Source organism: Pundamilia nyererei, unplaced genomic scaffold, assembly GCF_000239375.1.
Source record: "Pundamilia nyererei isolate P.nyererei 1_Seehausen unplaced genomic scaffold, PunNye1.0 scaffold00033, whole genome shotgun sequence".
NCBI classification, from domain to species: domain Eukaryota; kingdom Metazoa; phylum Chordata; class Actinopteri; order Cichliformes; family Cichlidae; genus Pundamilia; species Pundamilia nyererei.
The window spans coordinates 2,053,804-2,081,139 of NW_005187434.1; the positions used below are offsets into that span (position 1 = coordinate 2,053,804).

Below are 27,336 nucleotides of genomic sequence, written 5' to 3' on the forward strand. Positions count from 1 at the left end.
GACTGGTGAGTGGATGAACCCAGGAACAGTACAGAAGTGATTTTGGTAAATTAGATAAGCTCGTCCGTCTGACCAAACTGATCCACTGTAGCATTACTATTAACCAAGGACACACTAAGTACTATACTATAAACTATACATATATAATACATGAACGTACATGCAGTAGATTCTATATTTGGACACAATCATAAACCTTAGACGGTTAATACAGCCATCCGGTGACACCACGTGATCTGGCACTGGATTGGCTATTTTAAAAAGTAATATAAAGCATACCCAATAATCTTTAACCAGCTGCAGTCACTGTCAGTCACACATGACAGCAGGTTTGAGTATTCGGCTCATTTTAGGAGGCAGGATCACAGGAAGCGTTTCTGAGGTAAGATAATTTGGCAGGAAACTTACTCAAAGCACTCACTCGAAACTTAAAAGAAGTAACAGTCGTCTCATACTTAAATAGAAACGTTTTAGCCTTTTCTTTTAGCAAGAAAAATCAAAATAAATAGTTTTAAGAACACTAAATGACTTTGTGGTTCATTAGCCGGACTAAAGCGCAGCAAACTGTTTAGCTAATGCTAAGTTGGTTTAACTGTAGATACAGATCTTGTTCCCTGCTAATACACCTTTTATTCTATTTTACACATTGTAGTTTTGAGTTTTTTTTTAGTGTGTTGCCTTTTAGGAAAATTAATGTGAGATTTATGGTGAAAATAATAACTGGTTCTTGCTACTATGACGTTTAGCGGAAAGCTAATTCGTGTTCTTTACTGGAGGTTAAATTAGCTTTTTTTTTTTTTAAGAAATGTATGTTTATCGATTTCTAAAACATAGTTTTTACTGGCATTCAGATTATCAAACGATTGCAGCTTTTTTTTTAAAAAAAAATCCCACTGTTAAGAAATTTCTTTCTGGTAAAAAAAAAGTCAGCAGGCTTGTAACAAGCTATTATAAGATGGCTATAAATTATGTATAACACTGATAAATTTTAGGTGATCTTACTGAAAGGGTTAGGTTAGTGTGCTTGTATTATAACAAAATCACAGCTAATCCCGAACATGAAATGGTGAATATTGTTACAAACATGTCCGTTTAAGTTAGTTTTGCAGATAGTTGGAGCTACTTCCTCGCAGCATGTTTTTTTAATGTATACCTGTTAAGTGATTTAACAGCCGACTAAAATGTGTCTTTAAGGTTTGCGTTTGCCTTTTGTTAAGACCATCACCCGTTTTTCCCACGGAAAGGCGCTTTTGTCTGGGGCGCTAAAGGACCAATTTCATAAACTAACACAGACACAGGCAGTAAAGTGACGGAAGTGTATTATTTCACCTTCAAAATTAAAGATACGTTAAGCGATAGCCTCCTAAACTGGAGTTAAACACTTCTATTATTACTTGATCCGGTATGCCTTTGTAGGAACTGTTTAGTGCTGGCATTATTTTTGTTGTTGTTATTTATAGATTTGTAATTGATTGTAGCTGTGAATAGTAGGTCAAAACTGCTAATACCTTATGAATCATGTTCAATGTTTTTCACGCATTCATTGAGCTGGCTTGTTAAATGCTAGATTTGTTATAAGTGTAAACATAAACAGTATAAAATACTGTTTTACAGACGCTGAGTGTGACAGGGAAACACATGCACAGTAGTGCTTGGATGCTGAAAAGAAAGAAACTCAATGGACTTAAGCATTTTGGCATTTACACAGTGACATTAGCAAGTTGACATCTTTTATCTTTAAATTCCTGTTCTGATTGGTTTTTTTCCGTAACAAATAAAAAAAAAATTAAAACGTAAAAGATTTAATTTGAAAGTTCTACCAGGAAGCTTCATCGTTGTGCTCTGTGTGAGTTGACAGCCGTTCAAACGTCGCTGTGGTGGGAGGAGGAGGGAACGATAATAACGGGAGGAGGGCCACCGCGGGGAGAGTATCAACAGCAGGGCTCAAACTAAACGTGTAGTATGCTCTCTTTCTGATGGATCTTGCACCTGTTTGAGGATCAATGTGCTCCAAATCGACCGAGAGCCTTTCAACTTCTTTCTGAACTCTGTTATAAACTCTCCCGCACGATTAAAGGCACTTTGAGGGAGTTTGGACTGAGAAGATTGCGCACATTTAAAAAGAAAAAGAAAGCCAGTGCTTGGAGTGTTTAAATGGACTTTAAATGGACTGATGTCGGAGTCATGAGGGTGGCATGGGTTAATGGATTTTATTGAAGCTGCGAAGAGGTTTTTTTTTTTAGAAAGTCTGAGCACCATGGATGTCGAGGAATAACAAGACTTTCTTTTGATCCACGCTCGGACTGAAAGAGGGAAAAAAAATGTGACCACCTGCCTTCTTCTCCCAGCACCTTCTTATTTTTCTTTTAAGTCGTGTATGTGTGTGTGCGTTTGTGGTGTTTGATCTCTCTGAAGAGAAAGGAATAGACGGATAAACTGGGTCTGTAGTAGGAGTCTAAAAGAAGAGCATCAATGGACTGAAACACTGCACTTTCTGCTTCAAGTGAAAAGTGCCTCAAGCAAAGGTAAGGAGCTGGGCGGGCAGAGCTAAAACATCCTCCGCAGGCTAGTCAACACCAAACATCCTGTAGAAGTTTCTTTGTACTAAATCAGCACAGCTTGAATAAGAATATCTCTGAGATTTCTGTGGTCTTAAGGCCATATAACAGGAGCCTTTTGGTTGGTGTTTAAATTACTCCATTTGGTTCCTTTTGTTATGATTATTGTAATTTTTTTTAAAACTAGTAATTTTGCCATGGTTAATGCCTAGTTTCCAGTTAAAAAATACTTTTGCGATAACATCGTGCACAGAGTCATCTTTGTGCAGGATTTGTTTATGTTTTGGGTAGCACATGCAGCACTTGTAATCCCTGAATGAGTGTTTCCTTCATGTTAAAGCATTATGAATAGGTTTCACACGTTGTAATGACCCTTAAATCAGCACTGTTCCAGTCAAAATACGTTTTTTTGGTTTGTTCTTTATTTAGGCCCCCTCGTCTTAGGTGGCATCGGCTCTTCTGAGTCAAACAAAAGGTGTACCTGTTTTGTTTCATATAGCGAGATGGGTGTTGACGTAAAGGGCTGTGCATCAAAATTTACTGTAGGGTGCAGCATGGCTTGGTGTTTGCCGTTTTATTTTTGGACTAGTTTATCAGGGTGATGCATGTTATGGGACAGAACCTAGTAGTTCTGTCTAAAGAACCTCGTCGTTTTGTGCTAAAGAGTGCAGCAGCCCTGTGCTTTAAACATAATATACAATGTGTGCTTTGTTGTTTCCCTTCCTTTGTTTTTGTTGTGCTTGCTGATTGGTAAAAAGGGAGGTGCATAGGGGTACAGATCACTACTGATGCCTTGTAGTCCCCTCTGTTAGAAAATCACTTTAAAGATTATGCTTGCTTTCAAATTGGAAAGAAATATATGTGCTATTTCCCCCCAAAAAGCACACTACTCTACACTACTCTGCTATTTTCACATGCACTAGTGTTTGCAACAGCAAGGGTTTTTTTGTTTTGTTTTTAAATTGCTTTTGCATTATTTACACTGAGGGAGCACTAAAAGCAGTTTTGCATTTTACTGCTAGAATCCTTAAAGTCTATGTTCAGCAGTCTCAGCTTAACAAAGTCTGTGTGTGTCAGATCCCAGCCCGGGTGTCATTTTACACACGGATATCCCCCCATAATTCAGCAAGCCTTGACATTTTACTGGAATATTGCATTGTTCAAAACACTATGTGGCAAACTGTCCCCTGTAGGCAGATTGTCAGGCTGCAGGAAATTGATTGCACCGAGGAGCAAATTATTCATGAGTCGAAAGTGGTTACTGAAAATGATTCTGTTATTGTGTGTAAGATGGAGCGTCTGCTCCTCCATGGTGAATTTAAGCCTGTGACAGTACTGAGGGATATACAGGAAAGTACATGTAGTAAAGCATAAAGATTAAAGAGAGGGTCTAATAAACTATTTCAAGCTTTGCAGTGTTTCATATTCGGATGCTGTTGCATGTAATAGATCTCAATTTTGACAGCTTTTCCTCTAAGCAGAGAAATGAGCAGCATGCCATTAACATACTGAAAAAGGCCAGTTCTGTGGACGTCCTTTGAGTCTCATTGATCTCCAAGTTAGGCGTGTGCTTCATGGCTGGACCCCAGAGTTTGTGACCTTTGCTTTTAGACCATTGAATTCTTTCACTGTCTTGTTTTGAAAGAAACTTTATGGGACTGACCTGGTCCTGAAAGTTTGTTGGGGGGCAGGGAGACTTACAAGAGTGATGTTAGATGCCTTGCTTTACTCAGCACTTACCGTTCCCCCGGGATGTCTGAGTGAGTATTATCCTAGGATAAAACAAAACATGAAATTAAACCACTCATGCATGAAGCAGTAATCTGCAGCAGTATTTGGCTGCTGAAAAAGTGCAGAGTAAAGGTAATACTGTTTTGATGTGCGACTGAAAACGTTCAACCACGGCAAGCAAAGTTTTTCCTGGCTCGGAACGGACCTTTGGGAGAAGAGTAAGCATGTAAGCACAAACGAGCTTGTGTTACCTTATTTGACAGAAATCTAAGAATTTTCTTGGTATTTTCCAGCGTTTGATAAACACAGATGTCCTGTTTAGCAAAGGAAACCCTTATTTAAACAAAGTAGTGAAAAAAAATATTACAGTGTTGGGAGTGGGGGTTTCCTTTGGATTTGGATAAAACTTGTGGATAAAAACAACAAAAAGCTCCCTGTGCAGGAAAAACCCTGGTTCAGTTATCAGTGTTGTTGTGCTAGGTGTTAGGTTACTAACGATTACTATGTTAATCCATATAAACTAGGCTTTCCCCGAGAGCACAGGACTCTACTCTCGTGCCCAATGTGTGCTAAGCTCATTTCCTTTAGTTAAAGTTAATGTCAATACCATTTCTGAGCTTGGTTACAGTGCCAGGGACAAAATCCATGAATCGATCGCTACGCCGTGCGTGCTTGTCCAACCAGTCTGCTTTGGATTACTGATTTTTCAAACCCATTCCTGCGTTAATGATGGTTCACATCTTTGTTCTGGATGGCTGCGTGTTATTTTTACATCTGTATCAGAGTCTTGTGCGTACCTGTTAAAGTTTCTACTTGAGCAACACTTGTAGTTCCTGCTACAGGCTGGTTTGTGCTGATGCCACGACCTGTCAGGATTAACAAGGATTACTAAAAGAGTAATGCTGCTGCTTATCAGGCCTGTATCTGTCACTGGCATCACTGATGGATCTGCTTAGGTACCGGTGGATAACGCTCTCACACCCATTAGGTCAGGAGTTCACTTTTTGTGACAAGTTTTAACACGAGCGTCACAGAAAACATCAGAGAATATGATAATTTACTCGTCATTTATAGGCTGAAAAAAGACAGCTGAAAAGATCACTTCATTACTCATGGTTACTCCTGCATGTTTAAAAGTGCACCTTTCTTTTTGTGCATTATTCAGCTCATGTCTGAATAACATAATAGTGTGACACAGATGACAGCCATTGGAAGAGCTCACGCCCACCAGCTGTTACAGTTGACAGGTTGACATCAGCTTGCATTTACTGTTGATGACATGTCAGATTTCAGACATGTTCGTTCATCCGTGAGAAATGGCACCCTTTTAATGCTTCTTATATTATTAAATATGAATTTGGAGGGTGTGAGGGTCTTTGATTTTACTTTTTGAGTCAAGTACCGGCGCTGTAGTTGTTACTACAGGTTTTGCAAAATTTTGAAAGTTAGTGGAGATCAGAAAGACCTTGAGCAAAACCCCTTAAATAAACCCCAGGTTACCCGGGTTTGTCAAAGCATCACGCGCCTACTTTTTCTCCACCAGAAGAAATTATAGAATCCCAGACGGCAGACTTGTGTGACTTGGCTTACCAGTGATTGATCACTGAACAGCTAGATGACAGACTGTCCTTGATTTGCCTCACGAATTTGATCTCTAATTCAATTACACTATTAACACTCAAAGCAGCAGGGCGGGATTAGACTGGGTGTTACAAATGGCCTGTCCAGAAGGCTAAGTCATGACTAGATCCAAAGCAATCTGTGTCAGTGAAATCCAGCATACACGCATACACGTTACAGAGCCGACAGTCTTATGCTGAAGCTTGTTTTTTTTTTTTTTTATTCTTATTTTGTCTTCTCTGTTTTCTTTTTCTAAACACACAAAGGTTGTATTTTTCTTTAGTCAAGCTGGCTTTTCATCCCCCGAGAGGTCACTACTCTCGTGATGAGTTAGCGTGTAAGACGTTTTACATGCAAGTATACTAATGTCTGTGCTTTTACTGTAGAACAGGAGCTGTTTTCTTCACACGTTAGTTATATACGTGAATCATGGTTGCTTAAAGGTAGTAATTGGCTTAGTCCAATGAGATAAATAGAAAAAGTTCCTGTGGTTAAATGTTTAGTGGCTTGTTTCAGTTTAAGTGTACTCATTTTAACATCTGGGCTCCCTTTGAAGCCCTCTCTGTTCACATGCCAATTAAATGGCCTTCCTCTGCTCCACTGCCTGAGGAAATAATCTAGTCGTCCTCCTGCACCTGCAGACAAAGCCCCCACCCATCTGCCCCACAGGCTTCCCCTGTATGTGGTTGTTTCCACATGAAAGTCCTATATCCCGGTCTAGGAGCACATGCAAGTTAGGACGTATTTATTAGTTTTTTATTTTGTCAAAGTAACTGTGGAGCTGGTAGATAAGACAGTCGAGTGGTGCACAAACACTTCCCACATTTGTTGGCTGTCAGAAGTGACACAAAAAGAACAAAATCAGTGTCTTTATTTCTTTAATCCATTGTAAGAGTGCTGTTTATCCGTCACCCCTACTGACCAGCATTATTCCCACAGTCAGAGTAATCCGCCCTTATTTTTAGTGCACTGAAATTATTTTGTCATCCAAAAACTAATGACTATTTCCCAGACTTGCCCCTGACCACCCTCCTCTTCTTTGCTTGTGCAACCACATTCTTGCCTCTCTGTTTGCTTTAGAAAGGTGCAGCATAAAAGTTATTACTACTACCACATCTCTCCCCCGGCTCAGCAGAAACGTTGTTGGTGTTGGTCAAGTGCGAGGAGATAAAAGCATCTTTGTGCTGTTCTATTCTGGGCTGTTTGTTTGCTCATGTGCCGCCAAGAGACTAAAGGTCTCAGTCAAATGAGTCAGACGCCCTGTGTTTCTGCAGTGAATCTCTGGTTGTAGCAGCAGCCAATATCCAACACCTCGCTGCTTTCTAAAAATACTCTCCGCCTTATATTACCTAAATGAACTTAAAGTAATAAGCTGGTATTAGGAGTACTGAATGACTTAAGGGAAGTGTGCGAAGGCTTCCGTTATGTTTGAAGGTCAGCAACTTAAACTTTGTGCCTGCAATCCAATTTGAAGTAGAGGGCCTTGTGGTTCGCTCCAGCTGTTCTCTTTGTTCACTGGGAAGGAGGTCGGCAAGTCGTGAAAAAGTCCGGTCTGTGAGGCTTGTGAAAATGAAACAGTGTTAACAATATAACATCTGGAGCTGGGCGGTGCACCTTTCAATATTGCTCGTCTAACCTGTCAATTGCTGTTGGCCTATTTAGCATTTGACGAGACCTTCTGGATGAGCTGGACCAATCACAAGGACCAGGTTAATCTGTACGTACACCTAGAGTCTTGTAAAGTCCTTCTCTGTGACCACACATAAACACACACATACACACACTTTGGCCTGTGCAATAAAACATCTACAAGATTCAGACTCCAAGCAATTGCCCTGTCTATTTGTAGCACTTGTTGAAGTAGCTTATTTACCTTAATCCAGCCACAGCGCACACGTACAATTTTCCCCAGGACGATGTGTTTTGAAAGAATATGGTTATTTATAAACCAAGAAGCATCTGGAATGCAGTGCAGTTGTTGGCTAATGAGTTGATGTTAACTCGAGGGGTGGGGGGATTACATTTATCTGAGGGGGGATGTGAGGGATGTACTTGTGCAGCGGGGGGATCTGTGAACAGTACAGCAGTATTCTGATGAGGAGTAATCGGTATGTGTGGTCTTCCTTTTCAGGTTGGGAGATGTGTGAAGGAGTGTGACGGACGGCCATGGGACTGGAGAGACAGTGGCTTCAGGCTGTCACCACTGCTGTAGCCATTTGTCTGCTAAGTAAGTATGCCAATGCAAATACTGAGCCATTGCATATATTAACAGTGCATTTGTGTATTTTATTTCTCCTTGTTGAGCTTTCAGAGATTTTTTGCCTTTGGATTTCTTAGAATAACCCCCCAATACACCTGAACTGTCGTGTCATGAATTGAGCAATTTTTCAGCACACACACAGAAAAAGCAAACAATTGTAGATCTTTTTTCTGCTAACGTGATAAAACTGATTCCAAAATATGAGGCCCGATTATGCAACAATGACATTGAAACATTATTTAACATGTCCACATAGGGCTTATGTAGTATTACTGTACAGATTAACAGTGATAACAGTCTTCTTTATTGGATCACGCTTCTTCATCGTGCTTCACCGTTTTGCTCCTTATCGCCAATCTTTAGCGACTGAAATCTCTTTCACGACACTCTTAATAACACTTTTACCTTCAACTTTAAATTTCAGCTTCAATTTTAATTTGTTGAAAGTGGTGAAATGTTTGAATATTTACTCTGTGGCAGGGCAATGGAAATAACAGCTGGTTGTCAGAGAAAATGAGATTGGAGAGGTGATCATAAGATGTTTAAATATGCATATGCTGCACATTGCTTTGGACAGTTGTGTCCTGTCTTGGAACAAATGTAACTTTTCCTAACATTTGCTAATGTGAAGCTTAGTTTGATAATACATTTTCAGTCAATACTGCCTCCTTTGTTAAAAAATAGGCCACTTTATGTTAACTTCTTCATTCAGACCCACCCACAACACTGATGAGTCTTGGCATGTGCACGTACAGGGCTTGTTGCACACAAGGTACTGAAGTGAAGTGTTGCCACACTTTTGTCTTGTAGTAAGAGGAGTGCATGTCTGTGTGTGGTTCACAATACTACAGCAAGTAGTAGCTATCACTGCCCTTTGCTCTCAGGCTCAGAGAGAGAGCTTGTATGTATTTATTGAATGTATTTATTGAAGTGTAGACCATTTACCAAACACTTTTTTTGCGAGCTGAGTAATGGGCAGAAGCGATATGCAAAGGCATAATCTTCCTGAGTTCAGGTTGATGCTGAAAGTGATACTTAAATGTTACTCAGTCTGATCTTGTGAGATTGCTGCTGTGGCTTATATGGGAAGCGACCAGGGTGCACACTCAAACATAAAGCTGATACATTCATATGCCAGCAGATTAATGGAAAGGAGTGTTTGTCTGAAAGGGGATTAAGCCAACCAGTTGTTTTGCTCCATTTTGCAGTTTGTTTACATATTTTCACCAAAGTTGTTGCCAAATCTTTTACCTGCACTAACAAAGCTCGGATGCTTTGCAAAGCAGCTGGCATATGCTCCTGTTTTGTTTCTGCACGCAGTTTGAATGACACCATGATGACTATGGCACTGATCCAATTCCCTTGTGCTAGAGAGAGTGAAGAGGAGGGGTTACAGCTCAGACATGAGTGGACGAGAGAGAATGGGGACAAAATCCAACTTAAATAATATCTCTGGGTGTGGATTTAGATCAATCCTGGATTTATGCTACCCCCCAACCCTCAGCACGCTTCTGTGTGTGCGTGCTTGTGTTTGCAAGGGGGAGTGATGGTGGTGGGATTGATTGTGCTGGCCCATAGACCATGTGTGGACCCCAGGGGGTAGTGGGAGGTCGACTGGAGCGGCCACAGAGCGTCCTGCTGCCCTGCATCAGAGTATCGCCACCAACCCCCACCCTCTGAGATTAAAGTAATCACCAGGCCAGATGAGTAGCAGAGCAAACACTGGCACCCAGTCGCTCACACACCCACATGAGCACATGGCAGCAAAGGGAGATGGGATAGAGACAGGAGAGACTGCTCCAGGTGTCACTAATGGGATTGCTTTGTGTTTGCAGGCTTTGCAGCAATACGATCTTGTCACCAAATGGCACATGGATGTTTTACATGCCCTCAGATGGCCCGGCTTTTAACAGTCTGGGAAAGTCATATGCAATGTCCACTTCAGAAGAGCATTCATGACACTGTTATGACTCTTTCCACCAGGTTTTCTCTGTCAGGGCCTCTCGCTGCCTGTGTGGTCACAAACTCTTGTCTTCTCGTCCCTCAAGTTCCCCTCAACCTCTTATCATAGCAAACAATTTTCACAGAAACCAATGACCAGAAGATTTCAAGGAATGTTAATTTAGCTACTTTGGTAGCCATTACTCACTTCAACAGGCCTTGAGCTGCATGATTTATGTGTTTACTCAGATGTGCGCTGTTTTATGGACTTTGCACTGTCAGAAAATGTCTGCAGGGAAACGAGTGCTTTATCCCGCTGATATGCTGTTGTCTTTACAGGTGTGTCTCAAGGTGCAGCATCGTTGGTTCGTGCCCGAGAGGGGAGCTCCGCAGAGTTAAGCTGTAGCCTCGCTCCTACATCCAGTGAAGCCACCACCCCAAGCCTCTTTCCACTACATGTGGTGGAGTGGGTGCGCCTTGGTTACAGCGTTCCTGTCCTCATCAAATTTGGAGTGTATGCTCCTCGTGTTCATCCCAACTACAAGGGTAAGCTTTATTCGGATCTGCTCAGTCATGCACTCCTTTCAGGAAACTGATAAAAGACTTATTACTTGGTTGACAGCGCAACCCCCTGAAGTAGAGGTAGATTCCCTTGAAGACCTCACGTCGTGTAAATCTTTCTTCGCCTGCTTTTTGTGGTTCCACTCCCATAAGTGAGCTTTAAAAGCAAGTAGGAAATAGAGAAAAAGCCAACAACGTAAAAGTCTCTGATCAGCGGACAGATTGCTCAGGTCGTGTTTCAGAAGACTTTTTTTGTGAGGGGAGGGGGTAAAACTTCCTTAGCTCATTTGTCTTGTGTGGGCAAAGATAGACATAAGGAGGTTACAGTGGTATTTTTGAACTACTGGGGAGGGGAAGTTTGGATCAAACAATACCCTAAAAAGATAATCCGTCCAGATCACGGTCCCTGTAATTACAGCTGGTGTTCAGTCTGTGTGTTTCCAGAGTGCAGTTATACTGCAGAGGAAAGGGGAAGGATGAGAATGGATGTGTTTTAGTGGAGGCAGTAAAGGGTGGGGGGGTGGGGCAGCTGAGCAATAACAAGGGGGGTACCAGTAACGCTGCTCACAAGGGGATTAGGAGTGTAGGTGGGGGCTTGGTGGTCTGATGACAGTGTTTTATTAGTATGCTGAGAGGTGACCCAGTAAGGGGAGATTGTTGTGCTGGAAGGAGGATGGATGAAGCAATCGGAATAATGGGAGTTTTCTTGCTGGAGCCCTATAATCCTGTCATTGTCTACCAGGGGACAAAAGACAAAAAAGGGGTATCACAACCTCCCATTGCTTTGCCAAAGCCAACAGGACTAGTAGGACACCCCAAATCCCATGCAGTCCCAACTAGGTCACAGAAATGTACAGAGAACCTCGCTGGATTTGTTATGTGAGGACATACAGGAGGTGCTCAGAGAATCAAGCTGCTGATTTAGAAACATGTTTTCAGCTTTGGACGACTCTAGAACCCCACTGAACATTTACAGCGGTCGAAGCACAAATCATGCTCCCACCCCCAAAACATGCAATTGGACTAAATATGTTTAGCGGTCTTGTAGGCCGTTAACCATATTATTGTTTAGGAGCAGCCATCTGATACACATGCAGCCATAATGAAGTAAATAATGCAGCAGAGACGTAGCTCAGAGTTCAAGAATGTTTAGGGGGTGTCTCCGTGTTTCTGGCAAATTCACCCGTTGCGTGTACTTGTCTGGTGCGGGCTTTTCCCCAGTCTGCATTAGATCCTCATACCTCCCCTCCCACTGAAGGCAGATGGCAGCATGTGAAGCGTGTCAGTGTTGTGGGTCTAATGTATTCTACTCTCAAATTAAAAATGTTGTGGGATTTCAGCTTTAACCACAAGACGGTGAAGTCGGCCACCATTTCCTGGTCTTTGTCTTGGCTTGTTTGAGGACAGGAACAGGAGAATGAGGATGATTTAATTTTAAGGCTTAAGATCAAGAAACGGTTAAGAGATCAAGATAATGAATTATGGGGAAAGAATTACATTGTTGTTCAGTATTTGCAGCATAATGGCCACTTCCATTAGAGCTAAGTAAGGTATCAGACTTGAATTTGTAATACTAAATAAGTATTTAGTGAAGAAAAAGCACTACCAATGGGCTGTCTGCCCTTTGTCTGCTGCTTTGTGTCAAGCTCACTGAGGCTATTAACAATTTTAATCTGGGCAAGTTGTATCTCCATTTCCTTTTTCATCCCATTAAACCACCATCTTTTTGATAATGATATCAGGTGTCTCTAAGATTGTACTCTGCATTTGAGGAGTGTCCCAACTAGACACCAGCCTGTCCAGGTCTCAGAGACCATCTCTCGTGTCCTCTCGAGAGAATATCCAGTTCATGCCGCTCACTCCTCTGCCTCTCTGTTTCACACACAGCATGCCATGGAGATCTGAACATTAGTCAGCTCAGAACAAAGAGCAAACAGCCAGATAAACTCTGACTGACACGCTGCTGTTATATTTGTTGAGACAATATGTTGGAGTCTTGCGGTGTCAGGATGGTTTACAGTTGCAAGTCTAGATCAAATACGTCCTGTGTGCTGAAGTAAATGAGTGGCGATTGTGAGCGTGGGGGGGGACTCTGACCTGAGGTTAGAAGGATAATAGGCAAACCCCGAGATCTCAGCAGGCCTCCATCACACTCTCAGTGTGACCTCGAACAGTGGAGAAGTTAAAGCCTGCATTTGTCACACACACACACACACACGAGACAAGTTTTTATACCCGAGTATGCACAGACAGTCTTTCCCCTGATAAACTTATATGGAATTTCATATTAACTCACTGAGCTTTAGCAAACAACGCTCTGTTTGAGAACTCCAAAAGCAGAAAATAGATCACTGAAATGTGAAACTGAGGGCTCCATGATCTTCAACCAGTTTTTCTGCTATAACTAGACCAGCGTGATGAACAGCAAACAATGACACAATAGAAGAAGAATACATAGCTGCAACTTGGGGATTTCATGTTCACGAGCTTAGAGCAGCAGGCCACCACAGAGGCCCTGTTACCTCATACCTTAGGTTAGGCAGCTAGGCACATATTAAATCTGTGAGATACAGTCCAAGGGCTTCAAACAGCTTCCATAAAGACTTGTAAGGGAATAGCTCAAGTAACCAATGCTCACTATAAGGAAAAACTTCAGCAAAATCTGGTTTTCTACCTGCAACTTTGCCTACAACAAGTTTGATATTCACAAATTATGGCATGTCTAACTGAACAACTTTAAAATTTAACAACTGGCAATTATTAACATCAGCGTTATCTCTTCCTGAACCGAAAACAGCTCAAGATCAACTTCTGCACTGGAAAACAGCCCAAATACATCTCACAGCACCGACCTACGGATTTTAATTTCAGAGATTTTAATATTAAAACTAATACTTTTTCTTTGCGATCATGTGTAAGAGCTAATGCCTGTGATAAGTTGAGTTCCCATTGTAGTGAAATTCAACACGTGAGCCGTGTGTGCTCGCTCGGCCAGAGTTGGGCAGAACAAGAGGGACAGAGTTAACTGTAATCTATCTCACGACAAAGAGCTATTCATAAGAGGGTTTAACTGATTAGGGGGACAGGAGGATTGAAGAGAGAAATTTGGGGGAACGGGAGGGGTGAGCTGTCAGAGGCAGGGGGTCGGTCTCAGACTTATGATTGTATTCAAATCAAAACACGTCCCACAATGCACTTCTGCCCGGCTCTCTTATGCACATACGAGTAGACAAAGAAAAGCAGCGCTGGTGCTTCTCCAAACAGAATAATCTTTCTTCCTCACTCGCTATTGTCTGGCATAAAATTCACAGTACTCCATGTATTACTTTGTCAGTAACTTCCAGTGGGAACTCAAAAGGCTAAAAATCACATGTTGGTTCATTCTGCCGGAACAATTAAAACCTTGTGCCGAGGCTATGGTAGTCACAACAATAGGCAAAGAAAGTGCTGTGCATCATAAATGTAAGTGTGAAATATGATGTGTTGCACTGCAGAGGTTTCACTTGCAGAAAAAGATGCATTAATCGAAACAGGAGATCAGATCAGTGAGGTGAAGCCAGCTACCGGCCAGTGGCACGGCTATAAAAGAACAGTTGCGCCTAACCTGCCACCCACTAGGCGAGAACCTGACAGGCTAATATGAGCAGGGTGCGTTTCGGAGCTTCAAACAGCGCTGCTGGATTAGTGTTTCCATTTTCTTCCCATTGGCTGCACTGCAGAGCAGCTCAACCTGTTGGAAACAAGTGCTCATTTTAAGATAGACTGTAGCTGTCATGTGATTGCTGCTGGAGCAAAAACAGTGAGGAGGAGGAGGAAGAGGAGGAGGAGGGTTGAGATGAGATGGAGGAGCAGTTATGGTTTCAGCAATCCTCTCCCTGAGTGCCATAGAGCCTAATCATGTTTGTCTCTCGAGGACTCGCGGACATTGCGCTGATGTAGGACCGGGGAGAGTGATGAATGGCGTCTGTTGGAGCACAGAGGTCAGGAAGGTCAACCTCTCATTGGTTGCCTGTGGATTATTGATGAACCAAATTCGACTAGCCTCTCTGTAACCTCTTGCTCAGTTCCTCTGGATTTAATAACAGGAAGTGTTTTTCACTGGTGTGGTTTATAATTTTCCCAGGTTTTGTATTCAGCTGTTGCAGAATATTTGCATTGTGTCTGAGAGAGAAAATCAGCCTTTCAGTGAACATCCTTAGGGTAGAGCACCTGCCGAGTGTCCGAAGATGCAACATTCATATTTAAATAAAGCAACATTTGTCACGCAGCCTCCGTGTGTGCTCGGCCTCTTTTTGCGCTTCTCATTAATTTCTTTCACTCTTCCTTCTGCTCTTGGATGTGACACAAGATCCCCCGCCCCCTTCCAATTGTAATTTCTCAAATCTGTGACAGTACAATTCCCCCTCCCTCCGCTCGCATGATCGACCCGTGTTTGGCCATGGCGTGTTTCTACAGCAACTGAATTCAAATCTAAACCTACAGCCCGGGCTTTTCTTGGTCTAGTCTCTATGGTAACCTGAGAGAATGAGGGGGGGGGCTTCCATGTCTTTATGGTGACGGATAAGAGGGAGGCTGCGGGAAAGGGTTAAGTGTTCAGCAGTGAAACCCAAATTTCCGTGTGTAGACTCAGGGGGCAGGGCACTCAGATTTTGAAAATCAACATGTGTACACACCCACGTGTTTCTGCAAGATCAGTGCCCGGGGCAGACGGACACGTTATAGCACCAAATCAGATGGATTTTTTTAAGTATCCCATAAGGTGGAAGTCAAAAAGAGGATGATGCTGCGCCTTCTCTTGTCCTGCAGTTGCTGATTAATTGCAGGTCTAATTAGAAAAAGTGGAAAAGGAAACAAGAAGCTCGGGAGAGGATCCTAAGGATCAGGATAGGAGAAAAAATACCTAAAGTTATCCTGTAGCTGTTATCATCTAGCCCTGCCCAGTTGTTTGAAAGATGCTGAGCTGAAATCAGAGGTATTCATTTTATGGAGCCTCTAAGTAACACTTGCCTGTCTTCCGGGAGGTCAGTCAATCATTAAACCTAGCTATTTAGCACAGCAACTGCCCCAGTCAGGAATGCAGGGTTAATTGTTAGCCATTGTTGCCTGTCTTTACTCTCAGTGTGTGTTTCACCCGGTCTTTAGGCCATATACAGAGTTAAATGACTTTCATAGCTGCCAGGCTCTCTCCAGACGCTGCTGTCTGGAGAGAGCTGGTGTGAATAGTGACGATATTGTATTTCTTGCGATATTGTTGCTTCAGGGTTGCAGGGCATTCAACGATTCTGTCCTGTTGAGCTGGAGAAGATGATATCTATGCTGGCTGCTACTTTTCTTTTTCTTTTTGCAATGCTTTACTATTATTACTTTGCAGAGATGATTGATTATGACACTTTATCTAAGCAACGTGTTAGGAGCAAGCAAGAATTACAGGACGCTGGACACTGATGGGTCACTGTTTACTTTCAAACTGCTTTGGCAGGGCCTGGTATGAGCAACGTGTGTGTTTCCTTCCTGTACGCATCCTCCTGTCTTTTAAAACTCTGTGATTGAAGGGCAAGAAAAGAGTTCATTGAGAGACTGAATAAAAGGAGGGGGTGTACCCTGAAACCAGGCTGCAGTCACCAGGCAACCAGCAGATCAAGTTTCAAAGCCTGACAAGGAGTTGTAAGAAGTACAGAGAAGAGGAGAGGGAGCAGAGCAGGGGCTGTGTGTGACAGGAAAATGTGTGTGCGTGCTTGTGCGTGGATCCATCTGCCTTTTAATGGCGTTCACACACGAGTTCAGAGCGTGCATCTGCCAGGCCCTTACATTGTTTACTACTGTCCATTGCCCCCGCCTAACAAAAAACGGCTTATTTTTATCACACACTGCGGTGGGTTTCTCCTTTAAGCTTAAACTGCATTCAAGTATTCCTGGCATACTCATCTTAGCTCTCCACTTCACCAACCAAACCCTAAATGACAGGACAAAATCTGTCATCTTGCACATCGTTATAATCATCACTGTAGTGATTCATGTCTTTCAACTCTGTCTCAGGGGCCACTGACTTCTCATCACTTGAGCTGCAAATTTTCTTAATTATTGGTTTTGTTACTCGCTGCAAACATTCGAGCTACAGTTGCTCTTCGCACTGTTCGTGGGTGTGTCTGTGACTTTGATCGTGCCCATTGTGACACTGGGTCCTGTGCATGATAAGCCCTTTCCTGCATATGCTGACTCTGCCTGTCTGCTTGCGTGTATGTGCTGACTCTTTCTCTGTCCCCCTCACCCCTCCTCTCACAGGCCGTGTGTCTCTGACCCGGGGCGCCTCTCTGCTGATAGAACGGCTGACCCTGGAGGACGAAGGCTGGTTCGAATGCCGCATCCTGCTCCTGGAGAGCAAAACCGACGACTTTCGAAATGGCACATGGACCTTCCTCTCCATCACAGGTGCAGCACCGCAGGGTTTTGGGGACTCGAGAGCTGCTCCTTTCGTTGCTCATCACTGGCACTGTCCTTATTTAGAACAGCTACAGCATGGGGCCTGGCTTGGACTCTGAAGGCCCTGGCAAGCTGAATAGTGTTATTCCAGTGTATGAAGAGGTTCTAAGTGACATACCTTGCACCCAGCAATCACATCGTATCTGTCTGTGCCTAGCCTGCTGTGAAGTAAGGCTGGCTTTTAGAATGGCACTGTATCCTTGGTTTGTGTTTTACATGCAAAAAGCTTTTAACCCACGTACATCTCCGGCTCTCTCACCTGCACTGGTTATGTTGTGGAACACTTAGAAGTTAAAATGAAAGTGTGACGTGAGTATTAGATATGATTGTAAGCCTACATCAGGATCGACGTCAAGGCTTATTTTTGGAACACAACAGTGTTGCATTGTGCATAAATTGGAATCTGTTTAGAGTATTAGACACTGACAGTGATGATATTTTTAATGCAGAGATTGCATATATTTTTCAGCATGGCAGTGTTGTGTAGACATATGTGCCTCTGTCTGCCAGTTGGACGCTTACTAGTTATTGTGCTACAATTACAACGTGTCTATCTAAATATATTCACAGTAACTTATGAAAATCTCTCCTTGTCGCCACTTCATATCCATGCCTGTCTCCACACACTTGTCAGAGCCTGAAATGACTTGCCACTGAGTTCTAATGTAGTTTTAGAGGAGCCACAGGTGGTACTTCTAAACCACAGCAAATCATATCTGTTCCTTTGGATTAGCTGTTGGAGTAGTTCTCCATTTTAAAGTTCCTTTATGTGTCCTTTATGAGTATGTGGATGAAAATAAGTGGTCTATTTGATCTGTCTTTGTTTCAGCTCCACCCGTGTTTATTAAGACACCGCCAACTTTTGTGGAGGTTCTGCTCGGTGACTCGCTGACTCTCAGCTGTGGAGCCCATGGCAACCCTCGACCAACTGTCGTCTGGCATAAAGACGAGAGCCTAATTGAGAAACATGAGAAAATAAAAGTGAGGGGGATTAACAGATGGTATTTTCAGTATTCTAATTAAATACTTAATAATTAGCATTTTCTGCAGGAGTTGCAGCTTTGATTTTTCTTTGAAGCAACCTGCTTTGTTGTTCTCTTCATCTCTGCCTCATAGTCTTCCTCTCCCGTTCCATCTTTGTCTTTGATCGTCTTTACCTTGGCCTCTTTTCAGGTGCTCAATGGTAGCTTGTCTTTGGCCTCTGTCACACGAAATATTTCTGGAGTTTATAAATGTCACGTGTCCAACTCAGAGGGGAACCTCACCCACTACACGCAGCTGCAGGTCAAAGGTCAGTGTTTAACTATAAGTCATTGTAGACAGGTGTAATCTCTGCCTACCTCACGATAAGCAACAGCACAAATCATGTTTAGTGAAATTGTCAATATATATTTTTTTACAACACTTAAACATGCTGCTTAAACCATGGATAAATATAATAGTGTATAGTGCCACCTACAGTCTTTTCCTTGCATTGCAGCAAATTAACAATTAAAAAAAAGGTTCTCCCGCCATCATCAGTTGTCCATTAATTCTGGTCATTCTCGTTTGTCTTGTGCTTTGTACAGGCCCTCCAATCATCCTCATTTCCCCAGAGGACACCACTCTCAACATGTCCCAGGATGCAGTTCTGCAGTGTCAGGCTGATGCCTACCCATCAAACCTGACATATGAATGGTTGAAGCAAGGACAGAATGTTTACCATATTGAGTGAGTCCATCATTTCAAAATATCCATTAATACTTTTAAAACAGCCCTCGGACAGATTGGCGACCTGTCTACGTCATTCCCCGCCTCTCGCCCTATGGCAGCTGGATAGGCGCCATCCCCCTGTGACCCTAAATTGGTTAAGCAGAAGAAAACGGATGGATGGGTCTCAATGCAGAACCTTTTAAAATTAATAATATTTTAGTTGCTTCAGCAAAGTGTTTTTGTGTCAGTTATTTTGAACGTCTCTTCAAATGTTTATCTTTTTGGTTTCAGATCACTTAAGTCTCGAGTGAAGGTTTTGGTGGATGGAACACTTCTTATCCCTAATCTCATCCCGGAAGATGCTGGAAACTACACCTGTATCCCAACAAATGGGATACTGAGCCCACCCTCAGCCTCTGCCCATCTGAAAGTTAAACGTTAGTCTCTTATCCTGCTGGCATTTTTGTGGTTGCACTTACCAGCGTTCCCTGTGAAATGAGCACTGTAGTAATTTTTTGTGAGTGATTTTTCTTCTGTCATTTTAGATCCTGCGCGTGTAGGCCGAATGCTGCGGGAAACATATTTGCCCGTAGGCATGGAGGGGGTCATTGTCTGTCCTGTCCAAGCCGATCCCCCTGTGCTGTACGTCAACTGGACCAAAGACGGGAACGTTTTAAATCCTGATAATGTAAGTCATGCGCCATGAAATTGAAATGTTTCACTGAGTAGAGATTTTCACCAAAGGGAGTTTGGAATCAATCTTTGTACCTATCCAGTACCCAGGTTGGATGGTGAACTCAGAGGGCTCAGTATTTATAGCGACAGCCAATGACAATGCTGTGGGTATGTACACCTGTACGCCTTATAACAGCTATGGCACCATGGGGCAGTCTGAACCCACCCGTGTCATCTTAAAGGTAAGGCTGTTGTTCTCAACTCAAGTCTTTAGTATCAGGAAGATGATGCACACTAATTAACGGGCAAAAGTAAAAAGGCTCTTTCCGTCCTCCAGGACCCACCATCGTTCCACGTGCCTCCTCGACCTGAGTATTTCCAGGAGGTGGGCCGGGAGTTGATCATCCCCTGTGAAGCCAGTGGAGACCCTGCTCCAAACGTGACATGGAGCAAGGTACGGGAAATTCTCACGGATGCAGCAACGTGTACGTATTAATTCCTTATTTTAACTAATCTGTGTCCTCCCTCACAGATTGGCCCTACGCCTCGCTCCCCATACACTGTGTTGGCTAACGGCTCCCTCCTGCTGCAGCCAGTTAGTAAAGATCACCACGGGGGTTGGGAGTGCCTGGCCACTAATCGTGTAGCCACTGTCAGTGCAGGCACAGTGGTCATGGTGCTGGGTGAGTGATCAACCGCATCTCTGCAATAAATATGTGACTCCTGCATTCACTGAATTCAAGTGTACTGCCAGCAGTTCAAAGTGACGTTCTCCTCCTCAGGCACCAGCCCTCACGCTGTGTCCTCAGTGTTTGTCACCACAGAGGTGAACCAGGCAAATGTGTCCTGGGTGCCAGGCTTTGATGGTGGATTCACCCAGAAATTCACTGTCTGGTCAGTGACATAAAATACATAAAATATCACACAATAGTTAGAGCCATTTTTTTTTGACTGTTTTGTTTTTCTTCCAGGGTCAAGCAGGCATCCAGGGGGAAACATGAATGGGCGTCTTTGCCAGTGCCAACATCTAAAAACTACCTGCTGGTGACTGGGCTACTTGCCGCCACTGGCTATCAGTTCAGCGTCCTACCTCAGAATAAGCTCGGCTCTGGACCTTTCAGCGAAATTATAACTGTGCGAACTCAAGGTTTGTACAACTGAACCTATGCTTTGGGTTTGATTACCTCTTACACTTTTTACTACGAGTATTTATAAGTATTAACTTATACTTTGCTTTCTTACCAGCTGTGCCAACAGAAGCTCCTACAGCTGTCACCACTCTCCCAATTCTGGATCCTCCCATATTCCTGTCAGCCAACCGGACCGAGCAAGGCATTCTGCTGCGATGGTTTCCTCCCGAAGCTCCATTTTCTCCACTGACAGGTTATGTACTGCAGGCCCGCAGGGATCAGGGGCAGTGGGTCATCCTCACCAGCAACATCAGCGCCAATCAGAGTGACCTGCTTGTTCAGGGACTGCTGAGGGTAAGTTCTTATACTTAATTGTTTTATATGAAATTAAAGTTATACTGATTTTTTATGAAAAGCCACTCTTTAAATGAGTGCTAGTTTATGTCTATAATAAAAATCCTGATCCGTCTCTCTCAGGACTCGAATTATGATCTGAGGCTTATGTCTCGCTGCAATAAAGTGCTCAGTGAGCCCAGCGAGTCTGTCAATGTATCCACCATCGGTATGTGGCTTTGTACAAATTACTAAAAGCATTACACCCCTCAAGTTGATAACTGCTGGAATTAGTGGCCTCTGACTGGTCTGATTACAGGGATGGAGGTTTACCCCCTGCGCCCAAGTCTCTTGGAGGTTATCCCTGAGCCGCTGTTGGCTGGTGTGTTAGCTGGAGTGTGCTTCCTGTTTGTGGCCATCGTTCTGTCTTTGGTGACAGCATGCTACATGAGTCAGAGGAGACAGCGCCGGCGCAGGAAGAGAAGACAAGGTAAAGTGTGATTTAATCATACAAACACAAGTTTTAAATTTGAAAGTTTGAGCACGTATACTTTTCCCAAGTTTAAGTTAATTATATGATTTGAGAGTTTCATCCGTGCTGGTGTCTGATATTTTTTCCTTTCCTTACATTTTGGCAGATCTGCCATCTGCACTTCAGAAGAGCACATCTCAAGAGTAAGTGTAGGAATCCCCCTATTTATATTGTATTTGAAATAGACCACATGCAGTAATATTTATTTATGGTGCTGTTGTAAAGCTTATTTTCTAATTGATATATGATTATTATGTGCATGTGATAAAACGGTAAAGGCAGCTATTTTTATTCTCTGTTACCACGGAAGAAGCTGAGCACAATCTTCAGCTTTAATCAACTTTAACAGCAATTTATTTCCTGTCTGACTTTCTCAGAGTTCGCTCACCCCCTCGCAGTCCACACAGTGTCCTGAAGCTGAAGCTGTGTCCACCACTTCCTTTCTTTCCCAACTCGTCCTGCTCACAGTCCGATCGATCCTCGTTTGACAGGGGAAGTCACGGCGAATACCACGACCAACGGAAGCAACTCTTGTCCAATTCTTCTCCGCCACCTCATTACACACTCTTTGAGAGTCACCTGGGGTCTCAGGCGCCCTCACCAAGTGCTCTGGAGTCCATTTCCAGAGGTCCGGATGGACGCTTCATTGTCCAGCCACTGCCAGAGGGTTCTAGTCCCTCGAATAGAAAACATTTAAAGAAGACTGTCCTACAAAGTAATGGTGGAGCTGGTGGGGCAAGTGGCTCAGGAAGCAGCAGGACATCCTTTAGGGACTCTGCAAAGTCGAGCATTTTAAGCTCAGAGAAAGATGAGAGGAAGGATTCTCCTCTCACGGTGGATGTCCCCGAGCTGAGCAGGCCTCCTTCCTCCCCTGGAAGAGTACGGGCCATGGCCAGAAACTTCTCCCGTCATGGCTGCTTTTATTCTGATGACGAGCAAAGCTCAGAGGCTCTTTTAGAAAGAGCCAGCTTTTATTCAGACAACAGTGAGAAGAAATCCAGTGATCCTCTGAGGAGGTATCGCATGACAGGACACACAGAAGACCTGCTGCCCTCCTTTGGAAGGAGGACAAAGCTTCTGGATAGAGACACAGACAGGCCGCAGCCTTCAAGCTATGAGCCTATGGAGAGTCAGTTGACTAATAACAGCACCTTAGTCTCACAACTTGACAGTGAGCTGGAGAGGGATAACATTAACAAGTGTGTCCAGCTGGCAAAAGAGAGGGAAGAAATGGAGAGAGAGCTAAAGAGCTATACAGCTGAGCAAAGAAGTCGAAATCGTGGGAGAGATGAACATCAGACTAATAAAACAGAAAGTCCTCAGAGGGATGAGCCTGAGTCAGAAGAAGAACCTGTATGGAAACCACAAGATGTTAGTATCAGACAGAAACATAGGCCTTTGGGTCAAACAAGTCGAGTGTCTGACTATAGGAGAGCGTGCTACTTTGGCAACACAAGCAGTCCCATGGACCGGCTCCCCATGTCTCACATTCAGTGGGACATTAGCCCTGTAACATCTGTGACCAGCCTTATTCCTGTACAGACTCCTCAGGAGACCGCATCGCCCAGGCCACGGCGTCCTCGCCTCTGTAGAGAAACCACCGAGGACTCGCTTGCTGTTGATTCATCACGGTCTCCGGTCACCCAGAACACCTCTCTCCCCACAATCTCCCCTGATGTTACCAGTGAACCCCCTTCTATGTGTGTCGACGAACCAGATCGAGCGCGGTCACTGAGTCCTCAGGGAGATCCTGATATATACATGAAGTCCATCAATGAGCAGGACATAATGGAAAAGACACAGCATGAAGATATTGCAGGACGGAGGTCAAGGCATTCGTATGCTTATGGAGGCACTCATCTCTGGGAGACAGCTGCCAAAAGTCCTTCATTAATGAGTGAGAGGCCTGAAAGTTCAGCTTCTTCACCTTGTAATCAGCCTGAGAGACCTGCAGACACAGACTACACATCCACAAGGGATCCCAGTACCTCCAGTTACTCTACTTTGCCTTATGAGCATCACAAAGTGGGGCCAAAGGCTAAAGGCAGAGAGACTCCAGTCCAGGATGACCGACGAAGTTCAGGATTTTACTCTGACTTAGAGAAAGAAGGAATCCGAGCACGCTCCCGGAGGAGCGACAGATGCCTTTTCTCTGACAGCCCTAGCCCCATATCATCCTTAACTCTCGTGGAAGAAGCCGAGAGCGACCAGTCTCAATTTTCTGTCCCCAGAATGTCAGACTCCTTCAAGGCCAAGCCCACAGCTCAATCTCCCAAAATGTCCCCACTCCAGACAAGTGCAATTCTCGAGTATCTGAGCCTTCCTGGTTTTATTGAAATGAGTGTGGATGAGCCTGTGGAAGAAGTCACAGACAGCAAAGGGGAAAACTCAGAACTAAAGCCAGAAAAATCAGTGGTGGCTAAACCTGATGTAGTTCCTAAAAACTGGGAGGTTCATGTTCAGGAAAACCGTGAAACTGGCTCAAACCAAGAAGCGGTTTGCTTTAAACAAACTCATTCTGCAGGCGCTGCTGAGGCCAGCTTTGACACTAGTAAAAAACAAGATTATGGACGTTCCCGCCATGGGGAAGCTAGAGTAAGATTTCCTGATGACCCAAAACCATTCTCACCCGGCCCAGAAAAAACTAGCAAGCAGCTCTATGATGAGAAAACGAAGATTCAGGTTGGAAATAAGAGCACATACAGGCCCGAATCCAGACTTGGGTCCAGGTCAGCTCACACCTTGTACAGTGCAGCTAAAGGCATGGCGGATATAGTGTCAAAACACTCACAGAGTTTTGTAGACAGTAGTGAGTCTTTATCAGAGCAATCCCAAAGACAAGCTTCTCAGGGCAGCAGGACTAATAACATTGTATCGCGTATAAATCAAGCCCCTGTGCCATTTCTAAAGAAATCCTTAAGCATAGGTCCCTGCAGGACTCTTTCAGGTATGGGACAGCCTCGTCCTTTTCTAAAGAAATCTATCAGCCTGGGCCCACAGAGGTGGGAGCACTTTGAGAGCCCAAGGACTTATATTTCTGAGAGATGCTACTGGGATGAATTCCCAAACCCAGACGTCAGGGTGAAGTCCTATAGTTTGGGTCGCACACCGCCTTCCCTCCCCAGGCCAGGCCCCTCCTGGAGGGAGTATGTCCCGTTCAGGCGCCCCAGCATGGGCAGCTTAGAGAGGCCTCATCACGCACAAAGATCTTTAGCTAGTCCTTCCTACCTCACGCCTGCTGCGTATCTACCCAGACAAACCTCAGTCTCCCCACTGATGGAACCCTCCGATCCACGACGGCAAGCTACCGTTTTCCCAGAATCCTCCAGATGGTCCCCCACTTATCCTGAAGCTCTGAGGTCTGTCCAACATAAATATGTCCCCATGCCCTCCTCTATCCCCATCCCCCACTACCAGCACCAGCACTGGGCAGGATCCAGAGGGGAGGGCCTGAAACCCATGGACTCAAGGAGAGGTCCTCCGAGGTCCTACCTGCCCAGGGGCATTAGCTGGCCCTCACCTTACTACGCCCCTTTCCCACCACGAGAGGGAGAGATCTACAGGCATCCTGACAGGATGATGGGGAGGGGAGGGGAGACCGAGATCCGGGAAGGCAGAGAAATCAGGGAGGGGGGCAGGGCCAGTTATGCCAGTCAGAGCAGTGGTAGAGGGAGTGCTGGACTCTTCCGGCAGTCCCTGTCCATCACTCCCACGCTGCTCAGCTCCCCAGAAACCACAGAGGAAAATGAGCGTCACAGAGCTGACATGGATTTGCCTGAGAGGAGAGCGAAAAGGTGAAACACCGTCACACCTGAAAAAGCAAAACAAACTGGAGCGTCCTCACGGCTGAAGGACTTCTTTCTGTTGCCAAAATAACATTAATATTGTCATTTTACTTGTTGGTAATTGCTTTTATTCTTACCACCTTGTTTTGTGTGTCTAGAAGGAACACATCAGTAGATGAGAGTTATGAGTGGGACTCTGCTGATGCCTGTGTGGACTCTGAGGTCCTGGAGGCCACAAAGTTTGATCAGTCACAAACAGGTTTACAGAGAGGCAGTCGGGATCAAGCCGGTGGCCTCCAGGATCAGCGGTTCAAAGGTGACTATTTCTGTTACTTTTCTTCTTTATGTTGCATGTTTCCTTATGAGTGAAATGCTTAGGCAGGATTCACACGGATGTGTTTCATGCTTCGGCGCTCTCACTTTTCATGCACTTTGATATTACCCCGACTAATTTGCTAGTTACATTAAATCTGGTGACATCACATGTTGCCAAACTAATTATGGATCCATTACTTTGCTTTTGAAATGCCAGTGCAGGCGTCACATCACATTTATTCCGATTTTCCAGAAATCGTGTTAGGAAAATATCCTGAGAGAGCGATGTGCCCGTTTGTGCAGTTCATCGTCAACACAAAGAAGAAGTCCATCATTGTATTGAATAATTAACCTCACCTGCAACCACTTGTGGCAGATGACTCAGCCAGATGGAGGTTTCTTCCTGTTAAAAGGGAGTTTTTCTTTCCCACTGTCACCAAGTAGTTTTTCACAGGGGTCATGAGATTTTTGGGGTTTCTCTCTATTATTATAGTGTTTTTATCTTACAATATAAAACGTCTTAAGGCGATTATTGTTGTGAATTGGCACTATCTAAATAAAAGTGAATAGAACAAAGTTTATAAGAGCCAGCTGGGAAACAACCACCGTCAAGCACTGAAGCAGCATATCCATGTGAATCCTGCCTTACAGTGATGGCTGCATGTGTTCATCCTGTGCCCTCGTGCTGTGATTATTGTGAGCTTGTCCCATGACATGCCCATCCATGCATTTCCTGTGCCTCACCTCACCCACCCCCCCAGGCCCGTCTCCCTCAGTCAGCCCGCCAGTTTTCAATCCACCTCGATGCCAGTTCAGCCGCTCTCTAAGTGAAGCACGTTTCAACGCTCTCCGCCTGGAGTACGAAGAGTACAGGCGTGCTCAGGAATCCATCTGTTCCCGTGAGCCCTGCGTCACCCCTGGCCACGATTCAGACTCTGACTCCAGCTCAGCACTGCTCTAGCAGCTTAACTCGGTCCGTTATTCTGCCTGCCCTCTCGCCTTCTTCCTCCTTTCTCCACCTCTCACTGGTCGCCTTGCTTGCACCATCTTCTTGCCTGCTTTCATATCATTGATGTGCAGTGAAGTTGTGCTTGATTAAAACGTTCTGATTATATTTAAATTCCTTTAACCTGGCCCTTCAAGGTTCGTGTAATGCTAAACTCCTGTGTTTTTGTCTTTCACAGGTACCTCTAAGGGAGATATCAAATAGCAGTTTTAATGAATTAACGACAGCGCTGTGGTCACCACACAGTCACACCTCACTGGAGCTTTGTTATGTGAATCCTCTTTTAAAATGGACATTGCTCATCAACTCACAGCAACTCTTCGGTTGTTTTTGGATTGCGTATTCTTTTTCTTGTCTTGTTGTTCCATTGTGCTTTGCATAATGAAGCTGAAAAGGAATTATTTATTTTTCTTACAAAGTGCGTGCAGCTGTGTTTGAGGTTTTATTTTGTAATCTTGACAATCAGGCCCAAAGGAATGAAAAGTTTAGGGAGGCTTAAATTTTTTTACAGTCCACAGCTCAGAAAGACCTGCTTTATAAAAGCAACAGCCTGCTACGTATTTGGACTGTTTAAGACGCTCCTTTAGTAAAAAAAAAAAGAGGATGTTTGGGCAGTGTCTGTGTCTCTAATGTCGCCTGTGATACCAATCAAACAGCACTAAAAACAGTTTCTTCCCACTCCCACTTAATGAGACTAAGTACTTAAACAATAATAAT

General features: G+C 44.0%; 1 protein-coding gene across 5 annotated transcripts; it reads left to right on the forward strand.

The window, feature by feature from the left end:
- Positions 1-318: 318 nt before the first annotated feature.
- igsf9b (immunoglobulin superfamily, member 9b) lies at positions 319-27,220 on the forward strand. 5 transcript variants are annotated; one of them, XM_005729461.1, is made up of 23 exons: positions 319-382; positions 7,572-7,626; positions 8,041-8,136; positions 10,450-10,656; positions 16,954-17,100; positions 17,981-18,132; positions 18,325-18,442; positions 18,720-18,861; positions 19,135-19,280; positions 19,389-19,531; positions 19,620-19,760; positions 19,856-19,972; positions 20,051-20,201; positions 20,301-20,412; positions 20,490-20,665; positions 20,764-21,002; positions 21,126-21,210; positions 21,301-21,471; positions 21,620-21,656; positions 21,891-25,307; positions 25,457-25,614; positions 26,375-26,586; positions 26,798-27,220. In XM_005729461.1, exons 3-22 carry the CDS (start codon positions 8,076-8,078, stop codon positions 26,572-26,574), a joined length of 6,120 nt encoding a protein of 2,039 aa, XP_005729518.1. In that variant the 5' UTR covers positions 319-382; positions 7,572-7,626; positions 8,041-8,075; the 3' UTR covers positions 26,575-26,586; positions 26,798-27,220. The 5 variants fall into 5 exon arrangements, with proteins under 5 accessions (XP_005729518.1, XP_005729520.1, XP_005729519.1 ...); XM_005729462.1 differs by lacking the exon at positions 319-382 and adding an exon at positions 1,895-2,525; XM_005729463.1 differs by lacking the exon at positions 7,572-7,626 and having other exon boundaries at positions 326-382.
- Positions 27,221-27,336: the final 116 nt, after the last annotated feature.